This window comes from Bubalus kerabau, chromosome 20 (genome assembly GCF_029407905.1).
Source record: "Bubalus kerabau isolate K-KA32 ecotype Philippines breed swamp buffalo chromosome 20, PCC_UOA_SB_1v2, whole genome shotgun sequence".
NCBI classification, from domain to species: domain Eukaryota; kingdom Metazoa; phylum Chordata; class Mammalia; order Artiodactyla; family Bovidae; genus Bubalus; species Bubalus kerabau.
Genome location: NC_073643.1, coordinates 52,167,478 through 52,179,350, shown reverse-complemented (window position 1 = coordinate 52,179,350; position 11,873 = coordinate 52,167,478). Strand labels below are relative to the sequence as shown.

Genomic DNA, 11,873 nt, shown 5'->3' with positions numbered 1-11,873 from the left:
TCTCCAGTTAGTCTGTGTCGTTGAACGTAGCCCTAGCCACCTCAGGGAACAGGCTCTAATCCTTTGGTCAAAGAACCCCCTGCTGTAAACCCCTGCATTCACTCAGCCTGCCTGTAGTCCGGGATAGACAGGATGCGGGTGTTGGGAATCCCCACGAGAGGGCAGCCCTGCTTAGCTCGGTCGAGGCGAGAGACAAGGGAGTGGGAGGCTGGGCCTTGGCCCGGGCTCCTCCCCGGTGCTGCAGCGAAGTTCTGCGCTCCCTGAGTCCTCAGAGGGTCCGGACCCCTCCCATGACTTCCAGGGACTGTGGAGGCCGGCTCCAGGAGCGGATTTAGTGGGTCGGACCACGAGTGGGCCACAGCACTGCCGAAGCCGACGATTGGGCCCGATCTACCCGCTCAAGGGCGCAGCCGCGGTACCCGTGCGCTCCAGGGACCCCTGCGGGAGGGACCACAACTTTCCCCTGGGAAAAAATGGGGAAACTGAGGCTACCGCAGGGGCGCGACTTGTCCTGGGAGTCAGGTCAACGGCCCAGGACTACGGGGACTCCCGGGCCGGATCCCGCCAGGTTTCCAGCTACAGTCCCGCCCTTCCCCATAAGAGCTGTTTCTAGGGAGTGGGTAGTGGGCGTCAGGCTCGCCCACCCGGCAGGGCCCCGGGGGTGGAGCCACACCAGCCCCGCCCCATCCCCATTGGCTGAGGCGCCAGGGGCGGGCCGGGGCCGCCAGATGTTGGGGCGGCGGCGGCGGCAAGAGCTGGGGAGAGGGAGGAGCCGCGGAGCCAGGCGGAGGGCAAGGGCGCCGCTGGCCGGCCCGCCGAGCCCTCTCCGCACCGCTCTCGCTGGAGTTCGAAGAGGAACTGGCAGGCCTGGAGGGGGCTGCGGCACGGACATGCACAGCGCTCGGCTTGACAGTTTCCTGGGCCAGCTGCGCTGGGAACTGGTGAGGCTTGGGGGCGGGCGTGGCTCGTGAGGACTTGTGTGGGGTGCTCGGCTGCCTTCCTACCCGAACGACACTCGGATTGGGGGGAGCTGTCCCGAATGCCCATCCAAGACAGGATGGGGGCGGGGCGGCGTAGATGGCCCAGATGGCCCGCGTCGGGTTTCGGACGATTGGGAGCTGCGCTGGGCATCAAGTAACAGCCGCCCAGCTGGCCGTGCTGCCGGCGCAACGGAGGAAGTTGTGGGGGAGAAACTTCTTAGGCATAACAGGGGGGTTTTAAGGAACTAAAAAGGTGGTGGCGCTACTACCGATGCCCTTTATTCCAGTTTGGCGTGTACCTCTTGTCTTCCTGGAAGGTGCTCTTTTCTTCTCTGAAAGAGGCTGCGGGCTTTGGGGAGCTGAATCCCTCAAGAGGCACAGGATACCCCCCCAACCCTGAGTGAGACCTACTTCCCCATGCAGGCCCACAACCCTGCCTCCCGCCCTGGTGGCGGGTACCAACTTGCCCGGCTCTGCGTGCTGCAGCCTGCCGGACTGCCACCAGGTCGGCGGATGGGAGCCACACGAGCTTCGTGTGCCAGCGCCCCATGCCGACACGGTGCCCGCTAGAGGCCTTGCTGCTGAGGCCTGCAGGCCTGCCCAGCCCTCCTGGGCCTTCTGTTTTGGAACTGGCCTGACCAGGCAGGCCGGAGTGACCAGCACTGCTCCTACCACTTCTGCCCTCTCTTCTTCCACAGCTGTGTGGCCGGGACACTGGCTCACCCCCAATGCCTGGTCCCCTTCCGCCACCCCCCAAACACCGCCCAGGCGTGCGGCTCAAGCACCAGCTCAGGGCCTCAGATGCGTTGGAAGAGGACTCGGTCTGTGGTGTGGAGGAAGAGGATGATGAAGTAGGGGTGACAGGAGACAGGAGTGAAGCCTTGGGGGGTCCCAGAGAGCACGGCCTGGACTGGGACTCCGGCTTCTCAGAGGTGTCGGGCAGCACATGGAGAGAGGAAGAGCTGCCCGTACCCCAGCACCCAGCACCCTCGGCATGGCCCCTCCGGAGACAGCGCCTCTCAACCAGTGGGGTCACCCAGCCTGGCGGAGCGCCTGTGGCCCGGGTACCTCCTGTCCACCGACCACGGCCCAAGTCCACCCCAGATGCCTGCCTGGAGCACTGGCGGGGGCTGGAAGCCGAGGACTGGACCACGGCCCTGCTGAGCAGGGGTCGTAGTCGCCAGCCCCTGGTGCTGGGGGACAACTGCTTTGCGGACTTGGTGCACAACTGGATGGAGCTGCCTGAGGCAGCGGGTGAGGGGGACAATGGGGGTGGGCCCCGTGTGCGTGCTCGGCCCCCCCAGTTCCTGCTGGGCCTCTCTGAGCAGCTGCGGCGCCAGCTGGCCAGGGCGCGCCGGGCAGCGCTGGCAGGAAAGCGACTGTCATGCCCACCTCGCCCAGAACCTGAACTACCTGCGGATGTCTCACGCTTTGCAGCCCTCATGAGTTGCCGCAGTCGGCAGCCCATCATTTGCAATGATGTTGTCAGCTACCTCTGACCTGCCCTCCAGCCTGGGAAAATAAAGGCCTTTCTCTGGACAATCCTGGTTCCGTAACCCCCGAGGTTCCAGAAGGCAGTGCCAGCCCTGCAAGGCACAACTCAGGCAGGCGAATCACAAGAGCCTTTTCCCTCCCCTGCAGGGGTCCTTGTCATGCCTGTGTCACACGCCATGCGTCTGCTCCAACACCCATCCTGTCCACCGAACACCTTCCTTCAACAAGTATTTATTGAGTGTCTGCTGTGGGCTTGGGACGCAGGGCTCGGGACACAGGGCCCGATGGAGCTGGGTGGTGGGGCTGCTGCCTTGTCACAGCTTGTAGTGCAAGCGTGGAAAGTTAGTGTCATCCTCCTCACCCTCGTAGCCAAGTTCCAATACCAGCACCCGCTGCCCAGGCACCTTCTTCACCAGATCTGTCACCCTGGTGGCATGGGGGGAGAGGGGTGGGGAGATTGGGTAGGTGAGCGGTGACAGGCAGAGAGTGTCCTGGCATGGGCTCCAGGGTGCTGGGGGCCATAAGGAGCCCAAGCCAGGAGCAGGAGCAGCCCAAGACAGGAAACATCTGAAAACTATTTTAGGAGCGGCTGGTGGGGCGAGCAGGAGGCAGGAAGCTGTGAGTCCCCTGGGAGTGGGCTGTGAAAGGGGAGCTGAGGAGGGTGTGGAGGAGCTGGTGGGGCTGGCCAAGCAGGCAGCTCCTAGAGGCCCCTCCTAGAGGGCTCCTGGCCCTCCCCCCACCCCCAGCCCGTTTGCTGGCTCCATTTGGCAAAAGAAAACTTCAAGAAGGTGTGAGGGGCCCAAATGGGGTTGGGAAGAGGAGAAGCTGCACATCCCTCACCTCCAACCTCCAGGGCCTTGTTAAAGCCAGGTGTGGGCTCACCTGCAGGACAGGTGCCGGGCCTGTTTTTCCTCAGACCATCCTTCTGAGTAGAGCAGGGCCGACCCATGCAGGAGCTTCGTCACCCTCAGTCTTTGTAGCTCCTAGAGAGAGACGGGTCAGGGGCCAGCGGGACCAGGCCTGGGAGCAGGGCAGAACTGGGGCACACCTTGATGTGGGCCAGCAACGACTCCAGGGTCCTCTCGGGCTGCCCAGCAGGCACTTCCAGGCGGTCCCAGCAGGTCCACTTCAGATGACGGAACTGGGGGGTGGCAGTGAGGAGGAGTGAGAAGCTTCTTACACACACACACCCTCTCCCTGCCCCAGTTGCCAATAGCTTATGGCCCCTTTCCTAGGGGAGGAGCTGGACTAGAGGCAGGAAGCAGAAGCCAGGGGGTGGGGATGAAACGTGGGATCTAGGCCCAGAATCTCAACACCCTCCCCGCCTGTGCTGGGACAGGAAATGGGGCTATGGGGCCCCCTGCACAGGGAAACAGGCGATCCATCACACAGGCTGAGTGTGTGTGTGTGTGTGTGTGTGTGTGTGTGTGTGTGTTGGAGGGGGGGGCAATACTTCCTGAGGAAGCGAGGAAGCAGGAGCAGGGCTGCTGCAATCTCTGATAAAGCTGCCTGTTCCTCAAATGCAAGGCTGGAAGACAGGGTGGGGGGGCGTGTACATCCGGTCCCCTAATCCTTTACCACCAGGGCCTTGGACTTTCTCATAGACACATGGGTGAGGGGCACAGTGACACCAGCGGGAACACAGTCCACAGAGGACTCTCTTCCTGTCCCTTTGTTCCTTGTTTCTTGAGTCTTGGGGTTCTGGTACCCAGAGCTGAGGGCATAAGGGTGGCAGGCAGCCGGGGACCAAGACTAGAGGGGTTCTGCCAGCTCCCCAGAAAACAGCGAGGTCAAGCTGAGACAGGACCAGAAGTGATGTGGGGGACCCTTTCCCTCCCTTCCCCCTCCTCCATGGACAAAGGCAGCTTGTGTTCTAGCTAGAGGAGGGGCCCTCACAAAAGGGCTCTGTGTGCTGTGCCCTGAGGGACCCCAGGGTTGCTCAGCCTAAGCCCAGTGCCGGCCCATGACCTCTCCCCTCTGCCCTTGTGAGAGAATTCTCTCCAGACCCTCTCCTGTGTCCCCAAGGAAATGCCAATTTTTGCAGAGCCTGGGTACACAGCTGGGGCATTCACAGCCCAACACTTGAAGGAACACATATGCACACAAGCCCACACGTGTACTCACAGGCAAAACCATGCAGGCCCACATCATGAAAGGGCCCTGCTGTCTCCTCTGGCACACAGATGTGCAAGCATGCTCCCTCCATGGCCACACACCATGGGGCCAGGGATGCCCAGACCCGGGTGCCCTCACACCCCGTGATAGGGTTGCACACCCTCACACCCATGCTGGTGAGTTCAATGCCCTTTAACTCAGTTGAGGGGGGCGGGCGAGGATCCCCATGCCTGGCAGCCTGACGTTAGGCTCTGTTTAGGGCTTGGGCCCTAGTCCCCCCTCCCCCTCAGGGAAGGCGGGGATGGTGGGGGATGGATGTCTGGCTCCACTAATGAGTTAAAGCTGCAGCTCCCCCAGACCCGGAGGCTTGGGGGTTGGGGGTGGCTGACGGCTGCTTCCTGTGTCTGACAGGTCCCAGCCTGGCTGTGCAGCAGGGAGGCGGCTGAAGGACGTCTTGAGGACTCCCCCAGAGTCTGCATCCCACGAGAGCCTAAAGCTGGAGTAGGGCCTGTTTGAGTAGGTGCAGGGAAAACTCAGGTCTGGTACAGGTGGAGTGTCCAGGGCTCACCTTCTGGATGTCTGGGGCCTTAGGTACCCAGCGGCTAAAGTAGTTTTCAGCCAGGTGCAGATAGCTGTGGCGAAAGGCATGGCGGGGCCGTGGTCCGCCCACCACCTTGTACAGCTCCAGGCCCACCAGGCCAGCCACGGCCGCTGTAGTGGTGACAATGGCTGGGATAATCCGGCCCACAATTCGCTTGGTCTGCCAAGGACAAGAGATCTGATCTGGGCCCAAGGCCTAAGGCTAGGGTTTGACCCGCCACCTCCAGGCCTGAGCCCCAAGGGGCAGGTTACCTCGGCGTGGCCGGCCACTGGGATCCCATAGTTCTGAGCTCTCAGGCTGGCCGCTGCCACCACAAAATCCATGTGGAAGTTGCTGTCATTGTCCTATGAGACCCAAGCACAGTCGTGTGAACACTGTCCCAGTCCCCCGAACCTGTGCCACTGCACAGGTCTTCACACGATTCTGTGGGGTGGAGGCTCACATCACCCCACTTAACAGGTAAGGAGACGGAGGCTCAGGGAAGCTGAGGTGATTCTGGGCTCCTTCAGGGAAGAAAACTCAGGCCCAGGGACTTCAAAGCTACCTACTTAGCTCTTGACCTTCCCCATCAACCTCTCTGGCCTAGCCCTTCACTCCCACTCGGGCTCCGACCTTCTCAAATGTCAAGGGTTCAAGGGGAGGACCCTTGCTCCAGGTCTTCAGGGCTTCATGCAGCTGCTTACAGCCTGTTGGGAGAAGGAGGAGGGTTGAAACAGTCCTTAGCCCCCAAGTCCTGTACTCTTCTTGAGCCTGCCTGCCTGTCCTTGGTCCCTGCCAAGTCTGTCACTTACCACTTGCAGGAAGACCCCTTGATGGATGGTGCAATCTCTTCTCTGGCAGCCCTAGCCCTCATGTATGTGTGCCCGCACACACACACGCACACCTAGGTGACCCTGTCCTCATCTGGGGAGCCACAGCTAGTTGCTCCCCAGGGCCCAGTGGTTTGTGGGTTTTTTTCCTTTGCTGAGAGTTGGCCAAGGGAATGGGTGGGGGATGGTAAATAGGAGGGAGAGGACCTACTCCGGGACCAGGGGATGAATCCAAGGCTAGAGAGAAGCAAGGTCAGAGGGCTTAATAGGTTGTGACTTGGCTTCAGGGCCCCCAGACCCATCTTCTTTCTGCAGCACAGGCTGAGGAAGCTCAGGCCTTTGGGTGGCAGCATAGAGGGGTCAGGGCTGGGGACCTCACCAAACTCACCAGAAGGCGAATCCAGCTCCAGCTCACTAGCAAAAATGCGGTCCAAGTTCTGGGGGTCAGGCAGTGGCAGCAAATTCAGTAGTCCCCTGAGTGCAGTCTGGTCCTGTGAGCCAGGCAGCCCATGCATCTGGGCATACAGGTTGGCAGCTGCCAGCACGTAAAGGAGGTGCGTATCCTGCAATGAGACCCAGAGCAGGGGCGGCTGCATGGGCCTGAGTGAGCGTGTGTGGGTGCGTGGGGCGGGGGTCACCGTCCACTTGAAGATCTGTTGGAGGGTCTGCCTCCCCCTCCCATGTGGACACCCATATGTGCACAGATGTGGCTGTCTCCCTCTCAGCGTCTCAGCATCACTACAAAACACAGAGGTGCCCACCTCTGCCCTGAGGGGCCACATTTCCATCTCAGGGCTGCCAAGGGACCCCACTCACTTGGCTGGCATCAAACTTCAAGGGCTGGGGACACTGTTTGGGACCCGACCAGAATGGAGTTCCATCCCCCTGCACCTAGGGAAACACAGAGGCTGCTGGGCTCAGTCCGGTCGCCCCCAAGCCCTCAGCCTCCTGACCCCCAGGCACCCACTTTGTCAGGTGGGTAGGTCCTCAGCAGCTGTGTGACGCCATAATGGAAGCGGAGCTGCCAGTGGCCAAAGGCCCACAGCACGCAGTCTCGCCAGGTCTGCGGACGCTCTGTCAGGACACCCCGCATTGTCTGCAGCAGGGGCTGCTTCTGTGACTTAAGCAAGTCTTCTGGAGACGAGAGTGCCCTGCGGACGGTTGGGAAAGCTTGAGGCTAAGCCCTGAGCCTCCTGGTCTTAGGGACCCTGGACTCCCATTCGCCCTTGTCGGGGGTCTTACTGTGGGTGGCTGTTGATGGTCTTGGCAGACTCACAGAAAAGGTCGTCAAATTCACCCTTGGCCCACTGTGGGGGAGGGAGCAGCCATGAGGTGGCAGTTAGGAAATGGGTCTGGGGCAGAGGACTGAGCCAGGCACATAGGCGTCTCCGGGGTGCCTCCCACCTGCACAGTGTGCTCGGTTGTGGCAGGAATGTACCGCACGGTGCAGACAGGGTCGGGGGCATCTTCAGAAGCTGCATTAGAGGGGGCTTTGTAGTTCTCAGTCACGTGTGGTATGAACACGCTAGCGCTGCCCCGGGTGCCCATGGTGCCCGCCTCCAGCAGGGGTTTCAGAAAGTGGGTGCAGCGAGCAGCTACGTAGTCCCCTGGCAAGGGAGGCAGAGGGTCAGAAGTGGGGCTGGCACAGCCTCAGACAAGAGTGAGTTCTGAGGCCGGGCACTCACGGGCCTCAAAAGTGTCCAGGGCAGCAGCCACGCCATTCACACCAGAGAAGAAGTCATCCCCAAAGATGTCCTCTGTAGTGGGATCCAGCTGGAGGTTGAGTGGGGTAACCTGCAAGTCTGCATTCAGGCGGCGAGTGGCCTCTGCAGCCACCTCTGCCTTTTGCCTCTGAGAAGAAAGCAGGAAGATGTTGGGAGTGGGGGGAGGGGGGTACTGTGGGAGGACAGTCCAGGACGTGGGTGTGGGGAAGGGTCGGCACTCACATGAACGTCCTGGGACCTGAAGAGGAATTGCCGGCTGAGGTTGGAGAGCTCCACATGGTCCATGTCGGCAACAGTCACGCCTCCACCGTCCCCGGCCCCCAGGCCCATCAGGGCAAAGCTTTTGAGCAGCTCGCAGCCGACAGCGCCAGCACCCACCTGCCGGCAGACAAGAGCAAACTTAGCCAGAGGGCCAGGCCTCCCCCCTCCGCACACGCCCGACCTCACCATGTGGCTCACCAGGAGGTAGTGCTGGTGGCTCAGCTTCTCCTGAAAGCTGGTCCCGAACACCGCGGTTTGCCCATCATAGCGGCAGCGTCTCTAGGCAACACAGACAGGGCTCGGTGACGCCCGCTGGCCTGTGCTGGGCCTCCCTCTCACTTCCAGTTTTCCAGGTCAGGACCTCAGGACCATTCTTCATGTTTCTCCCTGCGTCCTGAGTTTAGCTAAGGCTTGCATCCCTACCGCGGGTTCTCACCGGTGCACAGTCCTCAGGGTTGGGAAAGGGGTCCCCATCTTCTGGAAGGCAATCCAGGGCATCGAAGTACAGCCACTGGTCCAGGGGCATAAACTTGCCAGAGATCGCCTGTAAGTCAGAGCTTTAGTCCGGGGACTCTTGGCACCTCCTAATCCCCTGAGATCCTGGCTGAGGGCTGCACCCAGGTTGGTGAAGCTCCTAAGGCTGCTGTCCAGTGTTGGGCACCCTGTGGCATCCACAGTGACCTCTGCACCCTTCCCAGCCCCACCCTGTCTCTGCCTGTGCCCACCTTCAGCACTTCTTGGGCAGCCACTGCACCCAGCACGGCTGCCATGGGGCTCAAGCCACCAGCACTGCTCAGGGCAACTGTCCGCACCAGAGCCTCATCCAGCTGCTCTTCCAGGGGCTCTCCTTCTGTCCCTTTCAGTGGTCCCATGGCCTGGGCCAGGTCCACCACCATCTCTGCATCAACCTAGTGGGTAGAATTCTGTTAAAGCAGACCCAGCCTGAGCTCCACCCCACATTTGAATCCTTCAGGCAGCCATCCCCACTGTTCCACAGAAGAGGAAGCAGAAGCCTGAGTGGGAAGGCCCCACTAGACAATGCCTGGTGCCAGACAATGGCCCTGGAGGCTCCCCAAACCTGAGAGCAGCTGCCAGACCAGATCTGAAGGGTGGGGAGTGGCATGAGTCCCCAGGCTTTGTGCTTGGCCCCTTCATGAACTCAGCCTCTGGTCTAGGGCTTCCCTGCTGGCTCAGATGGTAAAGAATCTGCCTGCAATGCAGGAGACCTGGGTTTGATCCCTGGGTTGGGAAGATCCTCTGAAGGACGGCATGGCAACGCACTCCAGGATTCTGGCCCGGAGAATCCCTATGGACAGAGGAGCCTGGCGGGCTACAGTCCATGGGGTCACAAAGAGCCAGACACGACTGAGCAACTTAGAACAGCTGGTCTAGAGATAAGTGTTTCTTTATCAGCTCCCTGCAGCCCATCCTATCTTCTTTATATGAGTGGGACACTGCTTCTGGATTCAAACTTGGACCTGTAAGATAGTCACTGTCACCTCCTGGTAGGTGAGGCCCCATTAAGACAGAGGCTAGGGAGAGGGGCATCGGGGCCACTCACAGGATCCCAAGGCTTGGGAGGGCGGCCATGGAGCTGCTGGAACTTGTGCAGTGCGCGGAAGGACTGATGTAGGCAGCGGGCACGAACTTTCTGGGGACTCTGGGCCACCACACGGGGCTGAAGGAGGGCTGTGTCCAGGGGTTCCTGCAGGGGGCACTCAGTTTAGGGTCAGGTCCAGAACCCTGTGGGCCCCTCAAGGCACCCAACCCCAGATGACCTTGCACTCACGTGGCTGACAGTCTTGGCTCTCTTGACCTCAGTGACAGCCCCGCCACGTAAGTAACGAGAGAAAGCTGTTGTGTCTCCAATCTCCAAGGTCCCGTCCTCTGGGGAAGATTGAGCCTAGTCAGCATGACTTCTGAACCTGAGTAGCACCCCACAGCCCATCCTGTCTTGCCTCAGCATTCTCAAGGTGGGATTTCCCTGGTGGTCCAGTTAGTTAAGAATCCGCCTTGTGATGCAGGGGACATAGATTCAATCCCTGGTCAGGAAATAAGATCCCAAATGCCATGGAGCAACTAAGCCCATAGGCCACAGCTAGAGCCATGGAAGACCCCCACGCTGCCACTAAGACCCGAGGCAGCCAAATAAATGATTAAAACAAAACAAAATTCTCAATGTGGCTCTACCCTGAGGAAGGTAGAGAGAGACCTTATCTCCAAAAACCAGGCTATGTCCACCCCCACAGGAGCCTGGGTGCTGAGCCTGGAGTGGGGTTGACTTACCCCGCACATGGAGAGGCCGAGGATCACAGCCGTTGAGCTCCACCATGCCCTCAATGCCTGAGAAAGTCACCCAATCCCCTGTGTGGAAGTGGTGGGCATCAGCCTCTTCTCTCAGAGTGAGAATGCCAGGGGAGCCCTGTGATGAGAGGCGGCCTGCTCAGGGGGGCCTAGCCCTGCCTTTCACAGGATCCTTAGTAGGGGCAGTGCCCCCAACCCCAGCACCCACCTGGGAGATGTGCTGGATGGTGGCCGTCAGGGGTTCTGCCTCTGTGGGGTCCTGCACAGTGAAGTTCTCACCGAAGTCACAGAACAACTGCCTGTGGCGGGGTGGCAGGGGTCACTGAGCTGACTCAGTGTTTAACCGCCACGGTTATGGTGAAGGGCAACAGGCACTAGGGCAAGCCCTGAGGAATTGGGGAAAAAGTGCTGGGAGAGGCTTGGAAACTGGAGTTTGAAAGATGTACTGAACAAGTCTGGAGGCTGGGGTAGAGGAAGCAGACGAATGGGACTGGGGACTGTGATCAAGAAGGGAAAGTGGGGACAGCCCTGGGGTTGGGTGGATGAGCTCTGGAGCAAGCCTGGAACTGGGATCGCTCGCTGCCTGTGATGTGGCAGGCTGGGCGAGCCATCTCACCCCACAAGGCCCCGGGTGTCTGCCACCAGGAAGCAGACTCCATGCTCGTGGCACAAGGTGCCCACTCTCAGCTGCTCCTCCAGCCTCGAGGCAGTCAGCACCACCACCTGAGTGGATGTCATGAGATCAGTAGGGCCAGAACCACCTCGAGCCCACTCTGCTGCTAAGGGCTGGGGGTGGGGGAGGTTGGCCTGGAGAGTAGGGCTGGGAGGGCACCTGGAAATCCAGCAGCAGGTCCTTGGTGATGTCGCCTGTGTAGACGCACACCTGAACGGCTCCATTGAGCTCAGCCAGAAGTTTTTGAGAGGCCTCAGCCCTGCTCCTTCCCAAGTCCTGCTCTGAGAGCAGAAACTAAAGAGATGCCCAGACTGGCTTTAGCAAGTTTTCTCTTGGGCCCCACCCCCACCCTGGTCTGGAAACCCAAAGCCCTCCCCCCCATCCCCCAGGAGCCTCACCTGGGCAGCCAGGTCAGACCAGCAAGTAGGGTGGGGATCATGGAGAGTGAGGCTGCCCACGCCCATCAGGACTAAGTTTTTGGCCACCTCAGCCCCCAGGCCCTGCAGGCCAGACAGCAGCACCTTGGCTCCCTGAATTCTCTGCATGGCCGGCAAGCCCAGCACATACCTGTGGGCGGGAAGAAAGAGGGCAGGCAATTGGAAATCAGGGGTTAGAAGGCTACCCTGCTCTCCCCACCTTGAGCCTCACAGCTGCCGTGAGTATAGCTCCTTATCCAGCGACTTGGAGGTCTCCAGGGTATCCATCCTGAGGCCCGGGGCTGCAGGGCTTGTAGACAGGAGGCAGTGCCAGCAGGAGCCAGTGACCAGCAGTGGCCAGTGCAAACAGGAGCTAAGGCTCAGAAATGAAAGATGCAGCTGGCAGCTTTCTTCCTGGTTCCTCTGTCATTTCGGGTAAAGCAAAAGTGAAAGTGAAACTGAACGGGCTCGTAGTCCTGCCTCCGGCCTGTCCTGC

At 60.5% G+C, this 11,873-nt stretch overlaps 2 protein-coding genes across 3 annotated transcripts; one reads left to right on the top strand and one right to left on the bottom strand.

Moving 5' to 3' along the window:
• The first annotated feature begins 618 nt into the window (after nucleotides 1-618).
• Nucleotides 619-2,743, top strand: INKA1 (inka box actin regulator 1). The gene is made up of 2 exons (XM_055557961.1): nucleotides 619-941; nucleotides 1,679-2,743. Exons 1-2 carry the CDS (start codon nucleotides 729-731, stop codon nucleotides 2,477-2,479), a joined length of 1,014 nt encoding a protein of 337 aa, XP_055413936.1. The 5' UTR covers nucleotides 619-728; the 3' UTR covers nucleotides 2,480-2,743.
• On the bottom strand, nucleotides 2,690-11,807 carry UBA7 (ubiquitin like modifier activating enzyme 7). Of its 2 annotated transcripts, XM_055557959.1 has the most exons (24): nucleotides 11,610-11,807; nucleotides 11,360-11,528; nucleotides 11,121-11,255; nucleotides 10,905-11,011; nucleotides 10,497-10,587; nucleotides 10,271-10,406; nucleotides 9,774-9,871; nucleotides 9,546-9,689; nucleotides 8,710-8,892; nucleotides 8,421-8,528; nucleotides 8,183-8,263; nucleotides 7,946-8,101; nucleotides 7,685-7,850; nucleotides 7,404-7,606; nucleotides 7,242-7,306; nucleotides 6,967-7,150; nucleotides 6,816-6,890; nucleotides 6,388-6,562; nucleotides 5,803-5,876; nucleotides 5,442-5,534; nucleotides 5,158-5,349; nucleotides 3,523-3,615; nucleotides 3,357-3,457; nucleotides 2,690-2,900 (listed from the first exon to the last, which is right to left on the bottom strand). In XM_055557959.1, exons 1-24 carry the CDS (start codon nucleotides 11,663-11,665, stop codon nucleotides 2,789-2,791), a joined length of 2,997 nt encoding a protein of 998 aa, XP_055413934.1. In that variant the 5' UTR covers nucleotides 11,666-11,807; the 3' UTR covers nucleotides 2,690-2,788. The 2 variants fall into 2 exon arrangements, with proteins under 2 accessions (XP_055413934.1, XP_055413935.1); XM_055557960.1 differs by lacking the exon at nucleotides 8,421-8,528.
• Nucleotides 11,808-11,873: the final 66 nt, after the last annotated feature.